The sequence below is a fragment of the Oncorhynchus clarkii genome, chromosome 26, assembly GCF_045791955.1.
Source record: "Oncorhynchus clarkii lewisi isolate Uvic-CL-2024 chromosome 26, UVic_Ocla_1.0, whole genome shotgun sequence".
Lineage (NCBI taxonomy): Eukaryota > Metazoa > Chordata > Actinopteri > Salmoniformes > Salmonidae > Oncorhynchus > Oncorhynchus clarkii.
The window spans coordinates 18971045-18995084 of NC_092172.1; the positions used below are offsets into that span (position 1 = coordinate 18971045).

General features: G+C 41.7%; 1 protein-coding gene across 1 annotated transcript in view; it reads left to right on the forward strand.

Moving 5' to 3' along the window:
* The first annotated feature begins 12640 nt into the window (after nucleotides 1-12640).
* LOC139384562 (protogenin A-like) overlaps nucleotides 12641-24040 on the forward strand; it is a 36898-nt gene continuing 25498 nt past the window's right edge. Inside the window, exons 1-2 of the mRNA XM_071129399.1 lie at nucleotides 12641-12707; nucleotides 13833-14135. Of these exons, the coding sequence (XP_070985500.1) occupies nucleotides 12641-12707; nucleotides 13833-14135 (370 nt within the window). The remainder of the gene's footprint in view (nucleotides 12708-13832; nucleotides 14136-24040) is intronic.

Below are 24040 nucleotides of genomic sequence, written 5' to 3' on the forward strand. Positions count from 1 at the left end.
AATTAGCATCCAGGTTTACTTAGGTTATTTGTTTGATCTCAGCCTACCACTACTGTCAATGTTTACCAGTCAAACGTTTGGACACACCTACTCATTCAAGGTTTTTTTCTCTTTTTTTCTACATTGTAGAATAATAGTGAAGACATCAACACTATGAAATAACACATACAGTGGGGCAAAAAAATATTTAGTCAGCCACCAATTGTGCAAGTTCTCCCACTTAAAAAGATGAGAGAGGCCTGTAATTTTCATCATAGGTACACTTAAAAAAAAAAAGTCCATATTATGTCAAGAACAGTTCAAAACAGCAAAGAGAAATGACAGTCCATCATTACTTTAAGACATGAAGATCAGACAATCAGGAAAATGTCAAGAACTTTGAAAGCCCCCCCCCCCCAACCCCTCTTGTACGCTGCTGCTACTCTGTGTTTATCATATATGCATAGTCACTTTAAATATACATTCATGTACATACTTCCTCAATTGGCCCGACCAACCAGTGCTCCCGCACATTGGCTAAACGGTTTATCTGCATTATGTCCCGCCACCCTCCACCAGTCAACCCCTATTGTACGCTACTGCTACTCTCTGTTCATCATATATGCACAGTCACTTTAATCATATCTACATGTACATACTACCTCAATCAGCCTGACTAACAGGTATCTAGCCTCGCTACTTTTATAGCCTCGCTACTGTTATTTTTCACTGTCTTTTTACTGTTGTTTTATTTCTTTACTTACCTATTGTTCACCTAATACTTTTCTTGCACTATTGGTTAGAGCCTGTAAGTAAGCATTTCACAAGCTCAACACCTGTTGTATTCAGCGCACGTGACAAATAAACTTTGATTTGATTTGAAGAACCATCAAGCGCTATGATGAAACTGGCTCTCATGAGGACCGCCACAGGAAAGGAAGACCCAGAGATACCTCTGCTGCAGAGGATACGTTCATTAGAATTACCAGCCTCATAAATTGCATTCCAAAGAAATGCTTTACAGAGTTCAAGAGTTCAAGTAACAGACACATCTCAACATCAACTGTTCAGAGGAGACTGCATGAATCAGTCCTTCATGGTCGAGTTTCTGCAAAGAAACCACTACTAAAGAACACCAATAATAAGAAGAGACTTGCTTGGGCCTAGAAACACAAGCAATAGACATTAGACCAGTGGAAATCTGTCCATTTGTCTGATCAGTCCAAATTTGAGATTTTGGTTCCAACCGCTGTGTCTTTGTGAGATGCAGTGTAGGTGAATGGATGATCTCCGCATATGTAGTTCCCAGCGTGAAGCATGGAGGAGGTGTGATGGTATGGAGGTGCTTTGCTGGTGACACTGTCTGGGATTCATTTAGAATTCAAGAACACTTAACCGGCATGGCTACCACAGCATTCTGCAGCGATCCGCCATCCCATCTGGTTTGCACTTAGTGGAACTCTCATTTGTTTTCAACGGGACAATGACCCAACACACCTCCAGGCTGTGTAAGGGCTATTTGAACAAGAAGGAGAGTGATGAGTGCTGCATCAGATGACCTGGCCTCCACAATCACCCGACCTCAACCCAATTGAGATGCTTTGGGATGAGTTTGACTGCAGAGTGAAGGAAAAGCAGCCAACAAGTGCTCAGCATATGTGGGAACTCCTTCAAGACTGTTGGAAAAGCATTCCAGGTGAAGCTGGTTGAGAGATTGCCAAAAGTGTACAAAGCTGACATCAAGGCAACGGGTGGCAACTTTGAAGAATCTCAAATATATAGTATATTTTGATTTGTTAATTATAGATAAAACGTATCGGTGCTCATTGGCCATTGGACATAAACATTAAGTTGGATATCGCAAACTCAACAATGAGTGGTTTGGAAGGAATCAGTGGCTAACTGCAAGCATCGCAATGCAATCATTAGCCTGCTATTCACTGGAGTGGCTGTGTAGTCCCAAGTCTAAGATTAAGGGTCTCTTTTCCTAGTTTAAAATCATAAACATTCAACATTGGCCATGCTGTCAATGAAGCATTATTTGTGCCGCGCTCAAAACAACTGTTAACTCGGAACTGCAAAATCTGACTTTAGTAAGTTCAAGACATCTGGGAACTCGGGAAAAATGAGCTACGACTGGGAAAATACGTTTTGAACTTTCATCCAGCTCAGAATTGTACATTCGGAACTCAGGCCTCATTCTAGAGCTACGACCTGAAGATCACTGACGTCATCATGATTCAAGCTTTTTGTTGTTGTTGAGTTTCCAGTTCTCTTGAAAGCACCATGAATCCAGAGGATGCCAGACTTTGATAACAAAGTTTGATGACAACATTTTCCCGCGATGGACAGCCGCGCCACCTTCCTGTTCAAGTGAGCACAGCACAACAAGGTGAGTCCAAAAATGTATTGTATGCTGCTACATAAATGATGTAATATGGCAGAGAGATATATATACTGTAGCTGAGAAAGTAAGCTGTTAGCAGACCATGTGCCTCACCGAATGAATGAACTATTCCACTACCAGACAAGGCTTTGCTGATAGCCAGGTGCAGCAGTGGTACTGATGTTGGGACTCTGCTGTTGGGACGGCTTTATGTAGGCTCTAACAGTATGTGGGCACCATCTTTCACTGTTATAGTGCAATTAATATATTGTTTAGTGTTGTATTGTGTAGTAGTTTTGTTGGCATGCATCCAACATTTTTTATTTTCTTTGCCCCACCAAGATATACAAACTAAAATTGTCAATTATCATATTCCCTCTATCATATTCCCTTCTATCAAATCAAAATCAAATCAAATCAAATTTATTTATATAGCCCTTCGTACATCAGCTGATATCTCAAAGTGCTGTACAGAAACCCAGCCTAAAACCCCAAACAGCAAGCAATGCAGGTGTAGAAGCACGGTGGCTAGGAAAAACTCCCTAGAAAGGCCAAAACCTAGGAAGAAACCTAGAGAGGAACCAGGCTATGTGGGGTGGCCAGTCCTCTTCTGGCTGTGCCGGGTGGAGATTATAACAGAACATGGTCAAGATGTTCAAATGTTCATAAATGACCAGCATGGTCGAATAATAATAAGGCAGAACAGTTGAAACTGGAGCAGCAGCACAGTCAGGTGGACTGGGGACAGCAAGGAGTCATCATGTCAGGTATTCCTGGGGCATGGTCCTAGGGCTCAGGTCCTCCGAGAGAGAGAAAGAAAGAGAGAATTAGAGAGAGCATATGTGGGATGGCCAGTCCTCTTCTGGATGTGCCGGGTGGAGATTATAACAGAACATGGCCAAGATGTTCAAATGTTCATAAATGACCAGCATGGTCGAATAATAATAAGGCAGAAAAGTTGAAAGAAACTGGAGCAGCAGCACGGCCAGGTGGACTGGTGACAGCAAGGAGTCATCATGTCAGGTAGTCCTGGGGCATGGTCCTAGGGCTCAGGTCCTCCGAGAGAGAGAAAGAGAGAATTAGAGAACACACACTTAAATTCACACAGGACACCGAATAGGACAGGAGAAGTACTCCAGATATAACAAACTGACCCTAGCCCCCCGACACATAAACTACTGCAGCATAAATACTGGAGGCTGAGACAGGAGGGGTCAGGAGACACTGTGGCCCCATCCGAGGACACCCCCGGACAGGGCCAAACAGGAAGGATATAACCCCACCCACTTTGCCAAAGCACAGCCCCCACACCACTAGAGGTGTCATATTCCCCTCTATCATATTCCCCTCTATCATATTCCCTCTATCATATTCCCTCTATCATATTCCTCTCTATCATATTCCCTCTATCATATTCCTTTCCATCATATTCTGGGAATTATATTCCCCTCTATCATATTCCCTCTATCATATTCCTCTCGATCATATTCCCCTCTATCATATTCCCTCTATCATATTCCCTTCCATCCTATTCCTCTCTATCATATTCCCTCTATCATATTCCTCTCGATCATATTCCCCTCTATCATATTCCCCTCTATCATATTCCCTCTATCATATTCCCTTCCATCATATTCCCCTCTATCATTTTCCTTATATATCATATTACCCTCTATCATATTCCGCTCTATCATATTTCTTCCGTCATATTCCCCTCAATGCGAGCTGTTGCAAGAAGGTTTGCTGTGTCTGTCAGCGTAGTGTCCAGAGCATGGAGGCGCTACCAGGAAACAGGCCAATACATCAGGAGACGTTGAGGAGGTCGTAGGAGGGCAACAACCCAGCAGCAGGACCGCTACCTCCGCCTTTGTGCAAGGAGGAGCAGGAGGAGCACTGCCATAGCCCTGCAAAATGACCTCCAGCAGGCCACAAATGTGCATGTGTCTGCTCAAACGGTCAGAAACAGACTCCATGAGGGTGGTATGTGGGCCCGACGTCCACAGGTGGGGTTTGTGCTTAGCCTCATTTTGACTTGTTTTAAGGACATTACATCAAAGTTGGATCAGCCTGTAGTGTGGTTTTCCACTTTAATTTTGAGTGTGACTCCAAATCCAGACCTCCATGGGTTGATACATTTGATTTCCATTGATCATTTTTGTGTGATTTTGTTGTCAGCACGTTCAACTATGTAAAGAAAAAAGTATTTAATAAGAATATTTCATTCATTCATATCTAGGATGTGTTATTTTAGTGTTCCCTTTATTTTTTTGAGCAGTGTATATACTCTATAGGATCCCTCTCTATCATGTTCATCTCTATCATGTTTTAAGGACCGACACCGGAGATGAAAAGCAGGTACGGGGAGTCAAATATTTAATTGTGAACAGACATAGAACAAGACAGGAACAGTGTCAGCACACTGGTAAACAAGGACATATGACTTTCAATGCAGAAACAGGGAACAGAGAGGGGAACCCGACAGATATGGGGAAGGTAATGATAGAGGTGATTGAGTCCAGGTGAGAACAATAATCGCTGACCCGCAAGATGGGGGAAGGCAGGTGTGAGTAATGATGATGGCAGAAGCGATCAATGCTGGGGAGCTTGGAGCCCTCGACAGACAGGGGGGAAGATATGTAGCAGGAGGAACACACATTCCCTCTATCATTTCAATCTCTATCATATTCCTGTCTATCATATTCCTTAAATATCATATTACCCTCTATCATATTTATTATATATCATTTTACCCTCTATCATATTTATTATATATCATATTCCCCTCTATCATATTCCATTCAATTATATTCCCCTCTATCATATTCCCTTAATCATATTCCCCTATGTAATATTCCCATCTATCGTTTTCCCTCTATTATATTCCCCTCTGTCATATTCCCCTCTATCATATTCCCCTCTATCATAATCCTCTCTTTCATATTCCTCTCTATCATATTCACTCTATCATATTCCCTCTGTCATATTCCACTCTACAATATTTATTATATATCATATTACCCTCTATCAGATTTATTATATATCATATTTATTATACATCATATTACCCTCTATCATATTCCCCTCTATCATATTCCGCTCTATAATATTCCCCTCTATCATATTCCCCTTTATCATATTCCATTCGATTATATTCCCCTCTATCATATTCCCTTAATCATATTCCTCTCTATAATATTCCCCTCTATCATATTCCCCTTTATCATATTCCCCTCTATCATAATCCTCTCTTTCATAGTCCCTCTGTCATATTCCACTCTATCATATTCCCTCTACCGTATGACTCTATATCATATTCCCCTCTATAATATTCCCCTCTTAATACATTCCTCTATATCATATTCCTCTGTCATATTCATCTCTATTGTATTCCTCTGTCATAATCCTCTATTTCATATTCCCTCTATCATATTCCTCTATTTCATACTCCCTTAGTCATTACCCCTCTATCATGTGCCTCTATCAAATTCCCTCTATGGCTGCTTTGAGTGATGTATTGTTGTCCCTACCTTCTTGTGTTTTTTCCTGTTTTCTGTGCCTTAAAATGTTTGTGCCCTGTTTTGTTCTGCTAACATGTTGTGTTGCCTCCATGTTGTTGTCAGGTTCTGTTGCAACCATGTGGTGTTGTCATGTGTTGCTGCCGTGCTATGTTGTCGTGTTGGGTCTATCATTATGTAGTGTTGTGTTGTCACTCGTGTTGTGATGTGTGTTTTGTCCTATATTTATATTTTTAATCCAAGCCCCCATCCCCGCAGAAGGCCTTTTACTTTTTGGTAGGCCGTCATTGTAAATCAAAATTCGTTCTTAACTGACTTGCCTAGTTAAATAAATGTTCAATTAAATAAAATTAATAAAATATCATCTTCCTCTCTAGCATATTCATCTTTATCATATTCCTCTCTATCAGATTCCTCTCTATCGTATTCCACTCTATCATATTCCTCTCTATCATATTCCTCTCTATCGTATTCCACTCTATCGTATTCTTCTCTATCATATTCCTCTCTGTCATATTCCTCTCTATCGTATTCCACTCTATCGTATTCCACTCTATCATATTCCTCTCTGTCATATTCATCTCTATCAATTTCCTCTCTAACAAACTCCGCTCTACCCTCCATCTACTCCCCCTCCCTTTCCGTCCTCCTCATCTCAGAATAGCTCCGCTCCATCGGGTAGATTTGGAATTCAACATTTTAACAGTTTAACACTCCCCAGATTTGTGAAATGTAAACATTGTGTGTTTATACTGTGATGTACAGTATGCCTTGACAAAAATCAAACAGAGAGTAAACCTTTTTTATAGATTTTTTTTATTGCATTTTTCATTGCATGCAAAAATACAGTATCCCGCCCTGCTCTCTCTCTCTAATACCCAGTCTACTCATCCATCTTCAAGCGTTCATCCTTTCCCTGCTCTTCTATCACCCTCTCAGTTCCACCTCCAGCTGGCTCACTCTTTTTCTTCTTCTCTAGTCTCCTCCTCTCCACTTTCCTCCTCTTTTCTCTCTTCTTCTCCTCCTTTTCTTGAATCTTTCTCTCCATCTCCAAGAACTCAGCTTGAGCTTTCTCTCTCTTTTTCAGCTCCTCTGAACACTTCTTCTCTTTCTTAAGTCAACTGTGCAATAAGCACTTTTTAAATATATATACAGTGCCTTGCGAAAGTATTCGGCCCCCTTGAACTTTGCGACCTTTTGCCACAATTCAGGCTTCAAACATAAAGATATAAAACTGTATTTTTTTTGTGAAGAATCAACAACAAGTGGGACACAATCATGAAGTGGAACGACATTTATTGGATATTTCAAACTTTTTTAACAAATCAACAACTGAAAAATTGGGCGTGCAAAATTATTCAGCCCCTTTACTTTCAGTGCAGCAAACTCTCTCCAGAAGTTCAGTGAGGATCTCTGAATGATCCAATGTTGACCTAAATGACTAATGATGATAAATACAATCCACCTGTGTGTAATCAAGTCTCCGTATAAATGCACCTGCACTGTGATAGTCTCAGAGGTCCGTTAAAAGCTCAGAGAGCATCAGGAAGAACAAGGAACACACCAGGCAGGTCCGAGATACTGTTGTGAAGAAGTTTAAAGCCGGATTTGGATACAAAAAGATTTCCCAAGCTTTAAACATCCCAAGGAGCACTGTGCAAGCGATAATATTGAAATGGAAGGAGTATCAGACCACTGCAAATCTACCAAGACCTGGCCGTCCCTCTAAACTTTCAGCTCATACAAGGAGAAGACTGATCAGAGATGCAGCCAAGAGGCCAATGATCACTCTGGATGAACTGCAGAGATCTACAGCTGAGGTGGGAGACTCTGTCCATAGGACAACAATCAGTCGTATATTGCACAAATCTGGCCTTTATGGAAGAGTGGCAAGAAGAAAGCCATTTCTTAAAGATATCCATAAAAAGTGTCGTTTAAAGTTTGCCACAAGCCACTTGGGAGACACACCAAACATGTGGAAGAAGGTGCTCTTGTCAGATGAAACCAAAATTTAACTTTTTGGCAACAATGCAAAACGTTATGTTTGGCGTAAAAGCAACACAGCTCATCACCCTGAACACACCATCCCCACTGTCAAACATGGTGGTGGCAGCATCATGGTTTGGGCCTGCTTTTCTTCAGCAGGGACAGGGAAGATGGTTAAAATTGATGGGAAGATGGATGGAGCCAAATACAGGACCATTCTGGAAGAAAACCTGATGGAGTCTGCAAAAGACCTGAGACTGGGACGGAAATTTGTCTTCCAACAAGACAATGATCCAAAACATAAAGCAAAATCTACAATGGAATGGTTCAAAAATAAACATATCCAGGTGTTAGAATGGCCAAGTCAAAGTCCAGACCTGAATCCAATCGGGAATCTGTGGAAAGAACTGAAAACTGCTGTTCACAAATGCTCTCCATCCAACCTCACTGAGCTCGAGCTGTTTTGCAAGGAGGAATGGGAAAAAATTTCAGTCTCTCGATGTGCAAAACTGATAGAGACATACCCCAAGCGACTTACAGCTTTAATCGCAGCAAAAGGTGGCGCTACAAAGTATTAACTTAAGGGGGCTAAATAATTTTGCACGCCCAATTTTTCAGTTTTTGATTTGTTAAAAAAGTTTGAAAAATCCAATAAATGTCGTTCCACTTCATGATTGTGTCCCACTTGTTGTTGATTCTTCACCAAAAAATACAGTTTTATATCTTTATGTTTGAAGCCTGAAATGTGGCAAAAGGTCGCACAGTTCAAGGGGGCCAAATACTTTCGCAAGGCAATGTATATATCTTTAAAAATTGATTTTTCCCGTTGTCACCGGGATACAGAGGTTTTGCTTGACCACAATGAACACTGCCTACATATTGGCTGTGTTCGAGCGTATCAAATCAGTGATGTAGTGTTGGTCAATTCGGACTGATTCTAACCCTAACTTCATGCACACATCCCAGTTCAACCCTCAACCACAACCCTAACTCTAACCCTAGCTTCATGCACACATCCCAGTTCAACCCTAGCCTCAACCACAACCCTAACTCTAACCCTAACTTCATGCACATATCCCAGTTCAACCCTCAACCACAACCCTAACCGTAGCTTCATGTCCACCATCCAGATCAACCCTCAACCAAAACCCTAACTCTAACCCTAGCTTCATGTCCACATCCCCAAATAAGTGAATGAAAGGCTTCCCCTCTAAAGCATGCAGGGCCCATTCATATGATTCAGCTTACCCACAACTGTCCTATTTTCCCCCAATCCCCAAAGTGCTGGCTAAAGACCAACCCCCCAGCCCGAAGGGTCAGGTGGTAGGTCACACACAATTCAGGCCAGCCTTTTGGATGCTGCTGGGGTCAGTGAGGATGGGTGTGTATGTGAGCAGGATGACACTGGGTTTGTCCAATAGCAGAAGGCCATGGAGGTGCCGGATACTCCTCAGCCCCCTTTTAACCTATTGATCTGGCCCCAGAGCTCGACCTCCATCCATGTGCAGCCCTATCTTCACTCCACCCCCTAACATTGTCGTGTTGGCAGGTGCTCAAAGCCAATTTATAATCGAACATCCTCGAGACCCCTCGTGAGGGGTCACCATAAATGAGGCTGCATATTCACTTTCACATGTTATGTAAGAGCAAAAGCCATAAGGTTAGCCTGGGTCACAAACAAACATCTTTCTAATACAATGATTCGTCAGGAGGGTACTGTAGTATATCTCTACGCAGCCTACTGGATGTTCAGTTATCGTGATGGATCACATAGTTGTAGTATTATTACATAAGAGGATCATAGTGTGTCCACATTGATTGTTCAGACCAACAAACAATATTAGGCTAAGTGATTTTAGAATTATTACAGTCATAAGGCACTATACATTGTAAATCATGTTAGTTCAAAATTAGCAGATCTTAAATTAGATTTTTTTTTTCAAATGAATAATCATAAGTCCTTGCACTTGCATTTCAACTTCAAATATTTCACGAGTTCAGTTATATTTCCTAAAATAGTTTTGTTTCACCACTTTTACACCTTAGCTTTCATCCATTTTCTCTTTAAGTGCACACCTTGATCCTTGACTGTGAGAATCAGCTTTTGGTTTGGTTATATTTTGGGCTGGGGACACTCAAGAACACAACAGCTGGGCCTCGGCCCTGCTGCTGAATGAGAGTCCGGAGCAGGGAGGAAGGTCAAACTCACTCCATAATAAAACATGGACACTGGATCAATATCTGCATTTTCTGCATTTACGCAGCAGTTGTCCTGCTCCTACCAATGCTTCCTGGTAATTGCTGAGCCTAGTTCTCAGTGTTGGAGAGAGTGCCTCCTTTCCATAAACAGTTTTTTCTCCTCCAGAGTGACCATTTGCAGTGCAGTTGTCCTGTTTGACATGGAGTGACTTTTACTGGCATGTGTTGAAACAAACACAAATGTATCTATCTTTACCCATATGCCTTAAAAAAGGTCTATGTGACCGAAACATTTCCATTTGTCAATTATGTTTAATTATGCAAGTATACACAATGAGTTCTTCTACCAGTTCTCTATATCCATGTCGTCACTTTCAAAGTGGGAACGTTGGTCAAATTCCTCAACACCTTCTTTCCGTTCATCAATTGTCCCTGAGTTGTCTTAAACGCATCATACTGGTGTTGGAATACAGCCGTGTCCTTGAGAGCCATTAAAAATAAATGCATGGTGTAAATAGTATATGGCATTGGCAACTGATAGTGTGTAAGGCCAATATGTCAAGAGCTTTTAAAAGTTTTAAGATGTCCATAAATGTCTGCGCATTATGCAATGGAGGTTGCTATTTTAATGACACTCAGAGTTATGTTGTGGGATATCTCACTAAGAAAGTTACTGAATTATTGAGACTAACTGGGAAGTGTTATGATGCTCTGTCAACCTAAACCCTTATGATAGGTAATTGTCACCACCCTCTTTATTTTCCTCTTCCACTTTTCATCTTCTTCTGTCAGTTTGTTCTCTAACTGTGGCTATTAGCAGTCTTAACTGCAACTCCTTTGTGTTAGAATACAGACTCGTCATTGAGGGGCATTAAAAATAAATGCATGCTTGGAAGACAACATGATAACCAGTGGTGGGAAAAGTATCCAATTGTCATACTTGAGTAAAAGTAGAGATACCTTAATAGAAAATTACTCTAGTAAAAGTGAAAGTCATCCAGTAAAAGTCTAAGTATTTGTTTTTAGATATACATAAGTATGAAAGTAAATGGAATTGCTAAAATATACTTTCTATCAAAAGTAAAAGTACCAATAATTTCAAATTCTTTGTATTAAGCAAACCAGATGGCCCCTTTTTTTCTGATAGCTAGGGGGACACTCCAAAACTCAGACATAATTTACAAACGAAGCACTTGTGTTTAGTCAGTCCACCAGACGAGGCAGTATGATGATCAGGTATGTTCCCTTGATAAGTGTGTGAATTGGACCAATTTCCTGTCCTGCTAAGAATTCAAAATGCAACAAGTACTCTTTGGGTGTCAGCGAAAATGTATAGAGTAAAAAGTACATAATTTTCTTTAGGAATGTAGTGAAGTAAAAGTAAAAGTAGTCCAAAATATAAATAGTGAAGTAAAGTACAGATATCCCCAAAAATGACTTAAGTAGTACTTTAAAGTACTGGTGATAACTCACCTTGTCAGGTGTAAAATATGTTATATGCTTTGTTGGACCAATATCCTTTTGGCTATACAGTATCTGAAATGAAATGCAATACCTTGGTTAGAGTGGTAATTTGATCTACAGTCCAGCTAGCTGGTAGAGGATGGTTCTGAGTAAATCTGAATGGACTTTTAAATAGACAATTGTTGGAACAGCCTTGGGATAACCTAATATGAATAAATATATGCACACACACATAAACATTCGGCACAGAATATAACACATTGCCCTGGTTCTTTTTACAGACAGCATGATACATTATTTATTGCATATCCAAACTATCCACATGAACTATAACTCCAAAGCCATTTCCACACAAACACACTTTTCCCGAGGAACTGATGCTTCCCAGGATTTAAATTCTCAGTAAGCAGTAGACCATAGTCACACCTTGCACATTAACAACTGTGAGTTTCGTGGTGGGTTTACTCTAGTCATCATCATTCAGCACTGCACTCAGGGTATGATAGCTGTGCATAATGCTCCCCAGATCTATGAGGGCATGTGGATCATATTCTCTCAATGATACTCAATCATGCTCCATGGTTGAAACTCTATATCCTTGTTTATTTAGGTATGTCTATGTCCAGGTGAATTATCATTCTAATTCCCAAGCCTCTTAGTTATCATTGAATTATCATGGATCCTGATGAGTCATCAAAGTAAAGGTCTGCTCCATGTTTTCAAACGGCATAAGGGAAATTAACAAACCATATGCATTAATCACACAGGTGTGTTGTATGCATTAACTTTCGTGTATTAATTTTACACTAATAGCAGTAACACCTGACCAAAGTATACCTGCTATGGCACTCGTAAAAAAAATAATGATTAAGATGTTGGCCTGTGTATTGATTTGCCGACTGATGGTGGCGGAGGAACTCTCCCCATACGTTTCCCCCATGAATTACTCAACCGCAGAACGCAGCACTGGGTGGGGTTATGTCCATTTGCCCCCGAGAAAAAAGTAATCCCTGCTGCGATCAGAAGCGCAGTCACTTTCCTCTTGGATTAGCACGTAGTTCGACTGGAGGTAGTGGCTGAGAGAGTTAGTATGCGAGAACTATTTGAATAAATGGAGTCTTTTAAAAGGAAGCTATATCAGCGCTTGCTGTTTTTTGCGTTTTTTCTTCCAATCTCAGGTAAGAAAGTTAATATTTTGTTTGAGTTTATTTCAAATTGAAATTATAGCGACTGGTTTAGTGGTGGGAAAATGCCGAACTGGACATTGGAAGTGTGTCCGTACTCATAACGTTACTACTAGTATAATAGGGGTTGCTATTTACACTGATAAAGAAGAAGTTAGTTGAAGTGTTCTGTATTAACCAATATTCGACATTGAAGAGTTTAGCCTTAGTTGCGAGTTCTATAGATGAATGGACGCACTGCCACTGGTCGGAGTTTAGGGGGCAATGAAATGGCCACGCTGACCACTGACTGCTTCGACTATTGCCCGATGTAGGCTATACATTTAGATAAACACAGAACCTATACACGTTTATGCTTGGTTTTTGCTTGTATCTCGAGTTACATGATAACCGGGGTTTCTGCATGAAATTGTGTACGGTGCAGCACAACACAGCATTCAGATACACGTGGATTGTACAACATCGTCAGCCCTGGTTTGAGATATTGATCAAAGCAAAAAACATATAGGTTTGCCATGTTATGTTCATTCAGTACATACAAATTAATTATTATATCAATAGAACAACTGGCTACTGATTTTATTTCCATAAATAATCCACTTTGACGTTTGATGCAGACAATTAACATAGGCAATTAACAATGAATATAATGTGGTGTAAATTACGACGTTAGACGTGTGAAGTCATCACATTTGATTTGGAAAATTCTAAAGTCTTTTGCTTCCTGTCTGGATTGTTACTTGTTTACAGCTGGCGGTCTTATCATTGAAAGGGGAGCTACTTATGAATTTCATGCTGGGGAGTGCAGTAAAACATTTGTGCCTGAATGGAGCCATGAAATCAGTGACTTCACAGCTTTATGAGACACGAGTAATAGGATTCAATTGGAGCAGAAATAAATGAAATAGGAGTAACCTGCTGTTGGATGGGCTCCAAGCCCCTGCCTGTAGGCACTATGATGTTAACATGCTTTCAAGTGTAGATCCTACCAAAGCAATATGCCTGTGGACAAAGTAGAATAGTTGTAGGTCCTGGCCTAGAATTGTTGCTAATTTCATCACATTGCGTCTTCTCCCACTCCAGCCAGGCACTGACTCTGTTCTCTTCTCTTCCCCACAGGTGTTTTGTGTTTTAGTGAGTTATTTTTTATCAAAGAGCCCCACGATGTTACAGTCATGCGGAAGGATGCCGTTATATTGGACTGTCAGGCGCACGGAGAGTCGCCTATTGCCATCAGGTGGCTTAAAAATGGAGTAAAAGTTGTAGAGAACGACCGCGTCTACATTCTCTCCAACGGCTCCCTTTCTATTCCGGAGGTGGAGAGCAGGAGAGGAGACAAATCAGATGAAGGGTTTTACCAGTGCCTCGCTCAGAACAAGTATGGAGCCATCCTGAGCCAGAAAGTCTGTCTTACAATTGCAAGTAAGTATCATACTGGAGTTGTGTATAAGCATCACATGGAATAATGGAGAGGTTATGCAGGACCTCCAACCTTTGGGCCACAGAAGATGTACATCATTGGTCATGTTTGTGCCTGGTCATGGGGAACTTCATAAACACAGTAGAAAAATAGACAACAGTTTACATTGGATGTACATTGTACACTTACTTACATAAGAAAAGTAACATAAACTGTCCACATTCTCTTTCGAATCTATTAGTTACTGTGTAGTTACTTATAATTACAATTTCATGTAACTGCATGGGATCTGTGTGACTTATTTTAATGTTTTTAATGCTTTGAAAGGTTAACCAAGCCTTAGTCTGAGGATGTTATGTCATAGCATGTCATAATAACATTTACTTGATGAACAATGGAACCCCTGAGTCACAATTGTGTTTTCATCTTAAAAGCATGGTAAACATATCCACTTTAGAGGTGAGCTTAGTACAAGCCCCACACTATCAGCACAAGTTCTTAACTTCTTAGCAGGTATACAACTGAACAAAAGGTTTCATGTACACTCTTAGAAAAAATGGTGTGCCCATAGGATAACCCTTTTGGGTTCCGCGTAGAACCCTTTTGGGTTCCATGTAGAACCCTCTGTGGAAAGTGTTTTATATATGGAATCCAAAAGGATCTACCTGGAAACAAAAACGTTTCTTCAAAGGGTTCTCCTATGGGGAAGGCTGAATAACCCTTTTAGGTTCAAGATAGCACCTTATTTTCTAAGACTGAAGAGCAACAATCTCTGTGATGATTAAACAGAGTGAGAGATCTTGCTTGTAGTTATCTGCTAAAATGTTTAAAGCTGACATAGTCATTTGGGAGTAGATGGAGACTTTACACTCTTAACAGGCACAAAATAGGCTTTTCCCATTCCCAGGAAAAAGGGGTCTTTCTCTCATCACCAGCAGGGTGCTATAATTTTCTATGTAGTCTGGTACGTCTAATCTCTTTCTTCTTTCTTCGCCAGTGTAATGCCCAATGTTGGGCATTCCGGTTATCTAATCCACCTAATAGCTGAGGAAGGGAAGGCATTGGAGGCTTCATTGGTGGCATTGGGGGGAAGGGGGGTACATACTTCAAAGTTTGAGGCCTGCAGCCAAAAAGATACTCAGAGTGGAGGATAATATGTCCATTGGTGTGCAAATGAGGGAGCTGCAGGTTTGAAAGGTTAGGAGCTGTCCAGGATGCCGGTTACACCAGTGTTAAAGAGCAGATGACCCCTATTCACTGGACTGGGCTTTCATGTCGTTGCTCCATGATCACTGGGAATTGTTCTTTTGGAATGCTTTTTTTCTCTCCCAATAGCATGTATGTGAGCCTGCTGCCTATTCTTTTAAAGGGCTAGTGGAGCAGCTTTATCCAGAGCTGCTCTTTAGGGACCCTGTTCCCTGGTGTCACCACCCCCCAGGCCATGTTCCTTGCTGTGCTTCTTTTGCACAACGGAATTTACTTTTTTTCCCCCTCCCTTGCATTCGCTTTCACAGGGAAACCTGAGCTTTTACGTGGCACTTAAGACATGCACTCATCCAAGAATATTGTGATGGTTACTAATTCTAATTGTACATGGAAAAGTTAGGTCCTGATCCATGTAAAATTGGGCAGGATTGTTGTGAAATTATTTAGTTGTGAAATTGTTACAATTATTTACCACTGTGAGGTCATGATTCCTGAAGAGCCCACTGGTTGGAATACTATTCTTTAGGAGCACATCTCCTGTCTGATATGATCCTGACAATCCACTGACAAGTAGATGTTGAGAGACAAGAATGTGTCAGTCCTGGTTCAGTTCCCTAAGCTGAATTCTATTGAAGACCTCTAAAACAAACAGACACCATTGATAAAATGTTTGCTTTCCAGATAGGCCTAGATTTATATGTAAAAGTGAAAAGTTACTATTTTGGGGCCTTTACAAGCACTTTTGAAATGACTCACAGGATAATCTCTCTTGGACAGATCTACGTAAACATAAGCGGTACCATAGCATCTGTTGGGAAGGAAGCTCCTCGTTCTGGTTCCGCTCCTCATTCTAGCATCTCTTGATCCCTTCACTTAACATGTATAGACCCAAAACTTAATTGAGCACCTGATCAATTACGCAATACTTTTGTTCTGGGTTAACCGAGATTACTATCAGGACAATTGAGTGCAGTACAACCTCAATTTTTTTTTGTTTTGGAAGATGCCACACAGACTTGTAGATGCTATACCAAAAAAATACAGAGTTAATGAGCCTTGATTTGCATGAGGTCCATGAAAACAGTGACTGCCTTAAAGCCACTAAAACTACTCTGACCCTCTCACATGCTATACAGCAAGTTTCAGTCCAGTATTACTGTGGCCTGAGTCCTTGCTGTGATTTTTACAGGACACTATGTGTTTGTAGTTTTATTCATTGAGAGGGTTTGCTCTTTTATATTATGAACTTAAGAGGTGATAAAGGCTGCCAGCTGAGTTTATAGGCTTGTTTTAAAGGGACACTTAGACCTGCTTGACGGTCTATCTGGAAGCTCATAAAATTTGCACGTACCTGAGAAATGCTCAGTGGTAGAAAACAAAGGTGGCAGTGGGGGTTGTCGAGAATCACACAAACACATACAGTACACACACACACAATTTTGAATTTGCCGTTCCCTCATACCACAGCCTTTCCTTGAGAGTCTAAATGGCCAAACTTTATTGCATGGCCAGCCAGTGAGGCACAGGCTAGTGGTCTCCTCACTATGGTTTTCGGCTCTGCTACTCTGAAGAATTAATGAAAAGCTTTTCACTCTGACCTTCTTTGTCCACCTTGCTCCCAACTGCCCCCTAACTAAAATTAGTTATTTAGGGGGCATTTGTTTGTCCAGAGATCAATGGTTAGGACAGCTGGGCCTATTCACTTCTGGAAGGGTAATTATGAGAATGGCACTGCAGAGTTTTATTAAACTTTTTACATTTTGTTTTTGGAAATCTAAAATCAAATGTGATTATCCTAACTTCAATTATGCTTTTTCAATCAATTATTTTTAAGTTGATAAAGTGACTTTTTGTAAATGATATGACTTTCTGACATGGCCTATTTGTTTTTTTATCCTTAGGTCTCAAGATGCATTTTATTGATGTTACTGTGCCCTAGGTGGCGTTTATGACGCCCCTGTTTGCATGGAAAAAACACTCCTCATTGAATGCTGTGAAAAGATTTCAGAGTGAGCGTTACTGTGGCTCTGAGCTTTTCATGTGTTGCATCCTTCACCAGGAAGATTGATAGTACAACATGTGGGGGACCTTTTGTACCTTCTGCCCAGAGGCTCTTCTCACCTCTGGCCTTAATAGATATCCCTCACTATCAGTCATGCTGCCAAGTCCTTTCTGACTCTGGCCTTAATAGATATCCCTCACTATCAGTCATGCTGCCAAGTCCTTTCTGACTCTGGCCTTTAGAAAGACTGTGGCATTAACAAAAAATAACACAAAATTCGGTTAATTGTTTTATGTTATAAATGTGGGAAGACCATCCCTAACACCATCTTAGGCTAGTTCTCTTTTCAGATCTGGTTTCTACTCTTTCAAAATCCCCTTGTCCTCGGAGCAGATGCGCCCACTTTGAAGCCGGGACTTCCTTTTTTACCTGGTATTTTTCTGAACAAGTAAATGTTACAGTGTTGAGTCAGAGATAATGATTTAAGTCGACCATTACAGGCAGGAAATGGAGGGTTTGAGAAACGTTAAATGCCAGTTGCCCTGAGGGAAACGATGAGAGGGGATTGTGTCTTGATGAAAGGCCATGTGACTTGGTAGCTAACCACGTGAGTGCTGTCAATAGGCCTCCTCAGATTGATGGGGTTCTCCGTACAGACAGTCTCATGTGTAGGATCCCTCCAGGCATCCTAAACCATGTTTCCAGAGGTTCACAGGGCATTACGCAATACACAGACATTGTGAAACCATATCCATATCCATGTCTTTATCCATATCCTTATCCATCGGTTCCGATGCAAGGTCTTACTGTGAGTGTGCTGGGATGTTTTTAATTGATTCGAAAATTACCTCCCAGTTGTGTTTTTTCCAGGTTACAAAACCAGTGTGGAGAATATATCTCGCTCATTGGTGTCATAAGAGAGAATAGATAGGAGGCATAAAATATATGACAAATCACACACATCCCTGATGAAAAAAACCCAGCATAGACCAGCATAGGTTGGTTCAGCACATGTGCTGGTTTTGCTGTGTTTTTGTGGTGACCAGCTTGACCTGTATTTTTGCAGGTGGCCAGCCTTCACTGTGTTTTTGCTGGTGACCTGCATAAGTTGGTCACCAGCAGAACCAGCATCAAGTCACATTATGCTGGCTTGCAAAGCGATGTTTCATTCCTAATGGAATCCAGCCAGAGTGCGGATAGCCAACAATTGGAACGTTTCTTCACCCACAATATGCATTCAGAATAACTGCCAAGGTTAGCAAGAAGAAGAAATTAAACTACCCAGATAATAAACTGGGACAACCATTTCAGTAATGGGTGCAATAAATCCAACTAACAGATTGGATTAATTTAGAAAAATGTATGTTATTTATCTTTGTTTAACATAAGATTAATTAATCAATCAATGTACATGCAAAAAACACAACAAACAATTCTAAAAATCACCTGCAATAGAGCATGCTGGGAAATGTGATATTGATGGGCGTGGTCAGACCAGCTTGACCAGCTAAAACCAGCTTGGTCACCAATATACTAGCAACACCAACATAAGCTGCTATGTGTCCAAAACACAGTGAAGGCTGGTCACCAGTGTCTAAAATAGCAAAGCCTGGTCTAGCAAAACCAGCTAGACCATGCTGGCCAACCAGCATAACCAGCTAGAACATGCTGGTCAAACCAGCTTGACCAACATCTGACCAGCAAATACCAGCATGGACAAGCTTGAAATGTATGCTGGTCTATGCCGTATTTTTCAGCAGGGATTTGGGACCAGTTTTGACTACCCCGATAAATGCAAGCATGTAGTACAAAGACACTTGGCCTCTGGAGTAAGCATACAGAATACAGGTTTAAAAAAACTAAGTACATGGTTGTAAGGATTCCTAATGCTGAACAGTTTACTAACTTCATATTGTGGTCGACAATAAAGCACCCAAATCACTATTCCACAGCAGACTTTGTGACTCCAACAAAATGGTTGTTTGACCCCACCAGCTCTCTCCGTGTGTGACCACAGCCCCAGTGTTTATTTTGGTTGCTAAGGAATGTATAAGACCTGCAAAGGCTTGGCAGCATTAGGACCACAATAAAGGAAAAGCAAACCTAAAGGCACAGTAATGGATTGAAGTGAATGTTTGAAATAATTATTTAAGAGAAATAAGTCTCAGAGCCTGGATTCGTTTTTCCCTCATCAGCATCTGTGGGACAGGAATGATTTACATGGTTTCCTTGGACCGAAGTTCCAGAGGTCCAAGGTTTCTTTAGATTGCCCAATAGATGTTAGGTACTGAGAGTACTCACAATTTAAATCCTCCCTGCAATAATGCTAGACATTCTTTCTCATTTATCAATTACTTCAACAGTCCCCTATCAGTGTTGACCCAAACTACAGGTATGTCTACCCAAAAAATGTGTTATGCTTTCAAGATTTACTCCATTGGCATCATCTACTATTGGATTTTGAGCACAAAGCCACATTTTGTGGTGACTTGTTTTCATTTTAGAGAAACAAAGCATGACACTATAATTGATTCAGAGGGGTTGGGTTAAATGCGGAAGACACATTTCAGTTGAATGCATTCAGTTGTACAACAGACTAGGTATCCCCCTTTCCCTTAATTAAGTAGAAGACTGTACTGATTTGAAATTGACTGTTTAAAACCAGCACTCTGATGAAGAGATTAGACACAATGAAAACACTGTCTCTGGTGGGTGAAGGGCTGATGTTGAATGATTGGAGAACTTTGACACCAGATAAGAAATGGGAGGAGGGGGCAAGTGTCCCTGTCCTAACCCCACTCCCCCACTAGCCAGGGGACTGAGAGGTCACAGTCTTCAAGGGATATGTGCTTTGTTTGGCCTGGGCCAATGACCATTGGGCTGTTCTGCAGGCTCTATGGAGCTTCCTCCAGTAGCTTGCTTCCTGGCCCAGCCCAGCTCGCCCGGCCAATTATTGATTTGTGGGGCTGTTCAGCATTGCATTCTTTCCCTCAGTTGCCAGGCTGAGCATTCTTTTTCAGTAACCCTTATTATTTATTAAAGGGGGAAAAGACAAACGCGGTGTGGGGTCATTGCACATTATGAAGGAACTCATCACTCAAGAGTTTCTTGGGTTCTGTTCCATTGGAGGCATTTAATTTGAAACTCATTAAATAGCCTCCTTTAAAGCAACATAAGGAAACAAAGCAAAGGATTGATTTGTCAACTAGCTCCTTTTGTTTCCACTCAGAGTTAAGGTTAGGAGGGAGAGAGACTAGCCTGAGCTATTCTTGTTACATAGTGTGGAATACCTAGAACTCATTCTGATGTGTGACGCATTCCAATGTACAGAAAAGACCCAAGCACTACGCGACTCAGTCCCTCTTGACAGAAAGAGAGAGACCTGGGTGTTCCTCTTATCTTTTTTTTCTGGGATTCTTAGTTCTTTGCCACCTTTTGACCTTTCATAAAATGTGGGCAGCAAACCAAGGCAGGTTTCATTTACATGAAACCTCAACAGTTTGATATTTACTGCTTGCTTCCTAAACTGTTTCCTCTCAATCCAAGGCCATTCATGTGTCATTTGCATATGAAGTCAGGAAATGAGCGGTCCTCCCCACCCACTCACCCTCCCATGCTGAACCCTTCACTGCCCACAACACACTGTCCCTCATTTGAATGAATTGCACAAATCAATATCACCATGTCAAACATTTGTCATAGTAATTATCACTGAATTGAATGTTTTTTGTGTGCTTTTTTGTTGTTGAATTTTACCCCTTTTTCTCCCCAATTTCGTGGTATCCAATTGCTTAGTAGCTACTATCTTGTCTCATCGCTACAACTCCCGTACAGGCTCGGAGACGAAGGTTGAAAGTCATGCGTCCTCCGATACACAACCCAACCAAGCCGCACTGCTTCTTAACACAGCGCGCATCCAACCCGGAAGCCAGCCGCACCAATGTGTCAGAGGAAACACCGTGCACCTGACAACCTTGGTTAGCGCGCACTGCGCCCGGCTGGCCACAGGAGTCGCTGGTGCGTGATGAGACAAGTATATCCCTACCGGCCAAACCCTCCCTAAACCGGACGACGCTAGGCCAATTGTGCGTCTACCTCGCAGCCGGTTACGACAGAGCCTGGGCGCAAACCCAGAGTTTGGGTTGGCGCTGCAGTACAGCGCCCTTAACCACTGCGCCACCCAGGAGGCCCTTGAATTGAATGTTTTTAGAAATTGGTTGAAATGAAAACCAAATTCTTAACAGCTTTAGTTGTGTTATGGCTCTTGATGAGCCCTCTGACAGGTCTGATGATGTTGAATGCTAAAGTGGTTAAAAATAGCTGTTTCCTTCTTCCTCTCCCTTGCAATGCTATCCAAAGAAATCATCCTTCAGTCCTACTGTTTAACACTTACAGTAATGCTATTTGTTCTGTCACTTATGACTGGTTTCCTGACCACATGACCTGACCAGGACCAACTCCAGTCCCTACCTAGTCATGCGTAGTGAAGTTGCAAGCCTCGCCCAGGTCATCTGCCGGATTAGGGCCAGTGTTTCCACTCAATTGCTCTGCAGATCGCTTTAGACAAAGCTGCCAGAGCAGATCCCCGACCAACCACTCTGGATCTGGCCTCAGTGCTCATCCACCTTGTTCCAATCAGGAGCGAGGAGAAGTCACACATGTAGCCAGGGCCTTGAAGTAGATAGAAAGGTCCAGTTCTGTCCCCTGCTTGACCACTCACTGTTTTTGTCTACTGCTAGGAACCGAGAGGCCTGGAGGAAATTAGTGCTGCAGAGCAGAGCTCAGCAGCAGCCATTGACCTGTCGACAGACGCCCTGCCTAAACTCTGAGCTCCTCCGCCCCTCCAAAAAAAAAAATAACATAGGAATGTTTCTGAGTTACAGCTCAGAGAACAACAAAGTGAACCCCTGACCACAGAGGGATGTATCTGAATGCACACATATACTGACTCTGCACACTATAAACATTTGCTTTATGGTTTGCTTTACTGTGAAGATATTCTTTGCTTTTTATTATTAGTGGATTATTCATGCTCATTGGGCAACCTCTCCATACAGCACATATAGAACACATTCTTCTCACCTCATTATGATCATTTTTTTTAACCTACATAGTAGTGAGGTAGAATTTGTGCCTGCAGTGTGATCCTTCAAGCTATAGTAATTAGGAGCGCATATAACTGCTCTGAATATTGGATTCCCATTTGTTAAAGAGCATGTCCTCGGGTGGGGTGGGATGGGGAGATTTGGGTTGATAGAGCACGCCTGTACTGTGGAGGAACCAGGGGGAAGGGGGACAGAGCTGGTCCCTGAAGTTTCTAAGGGAACCTTTGTCCGGGCTTGACCTGTCCACTGACCTGCGGTTTACTGAGCTTTTGGCTTCAGCAGGCCTCTGGAAAACAAAGAGATTGGCCAGCTGGGAGTCAGGGCACGGAATAATTCTGTAGTTTAGTTCGGACATTGGTGAAGGTGTTTTCAGTGGTCACTCACAGATTTTTTTGTTGCTGTCAAACTTGTTTCTGTTTCTTAGAATAAGGGTGCAGTCTGTATTCTGAAAAACCTTAGGTTTAAATGGTCATTACTAATAATGGAACACCCATCATTATGTTTTGTGTTAGAGATTTGATTTATTGTGAATCCCCACTTTGTTCATGATCAATAGTAACATTTTTTTTGCTACTCGGCACCAGCATCCACCAACATCTCCCATCTGCCCAGTGACTAAATGAAGAAAAGCATTATGCAAAGCGTTGTTCTACTGTGCCAGTATGGGATGGCAGTGGACAGGGTTTAAGAGAAAGAGCATGTTTAGCGGGGGCATTTCATATCTGTAGGAAGGCAGAGTACCCTCACAGTTTTAGGAGGCTCTGAGTGATTGATTGGCAGTTTGCAGAGAGCCAGCAGGGGAGCGTTAGCATTGCAGCAGTGCTGGGGTGGCCTTGTAGGGCTCTGCCTTGATGGGCGGTGTGCTGGACAAGATTTGTAGAGGTTGGAGGTCAGAGGTGGGGTCACTGCAAGGGGCAGATGGCCAGATCCTCTTTTTTGTGCCGCCTGGCGCAGGCATTCACCCCATCATTAGAAACATCTGGGCAAAACATCCGGATAAACAATAAATTATTTTACATTTAAGCTAGGTGGGTTTGGTAGTTATATACAGTGCCTTGCGAAAGTATTCGGCCCCCTTGAACTTTGCGACCTTTTGCCACATTTTAGGCTTCAAACATAAAGATATAAAACTGTATTTTTTTGTGAAGAATCAACAACAAGTGGGACACAATCATGAAGTGGAACGACATTTATTGGATATTTCAAACTTTTTTAACAAATCAAAAACTGAAAAACTGGTCAGGGTAGGCAATGTAGGTTATGGATCCTAAATGAATTGGGTTCATTCTGGCTTCGCTCATTAACGGTACATGCTCTGCTCGTGGCCAGTGGGAAAAAACGCGGATGTCTTTACCTTGAAATGTCCGAGGGTAAGCTGCGTTTAGGAGGGACAGAATTCCTTGCCTACTTCCTGAAGACGACACGGAGTAGTTGTCAGAGTGCAGTGCGCTGATCAGGATTCACAGAGAGCCCAGTCTGGCAGTTAGGGCTTTCCCGCTGTTCAGCACCACGACACATGGAAACCCAGGTTACGTCCAGCTATCCATATCGGCTGTTATAGAGGCCAGGACACAATCCAGTGTGTTTATGACGG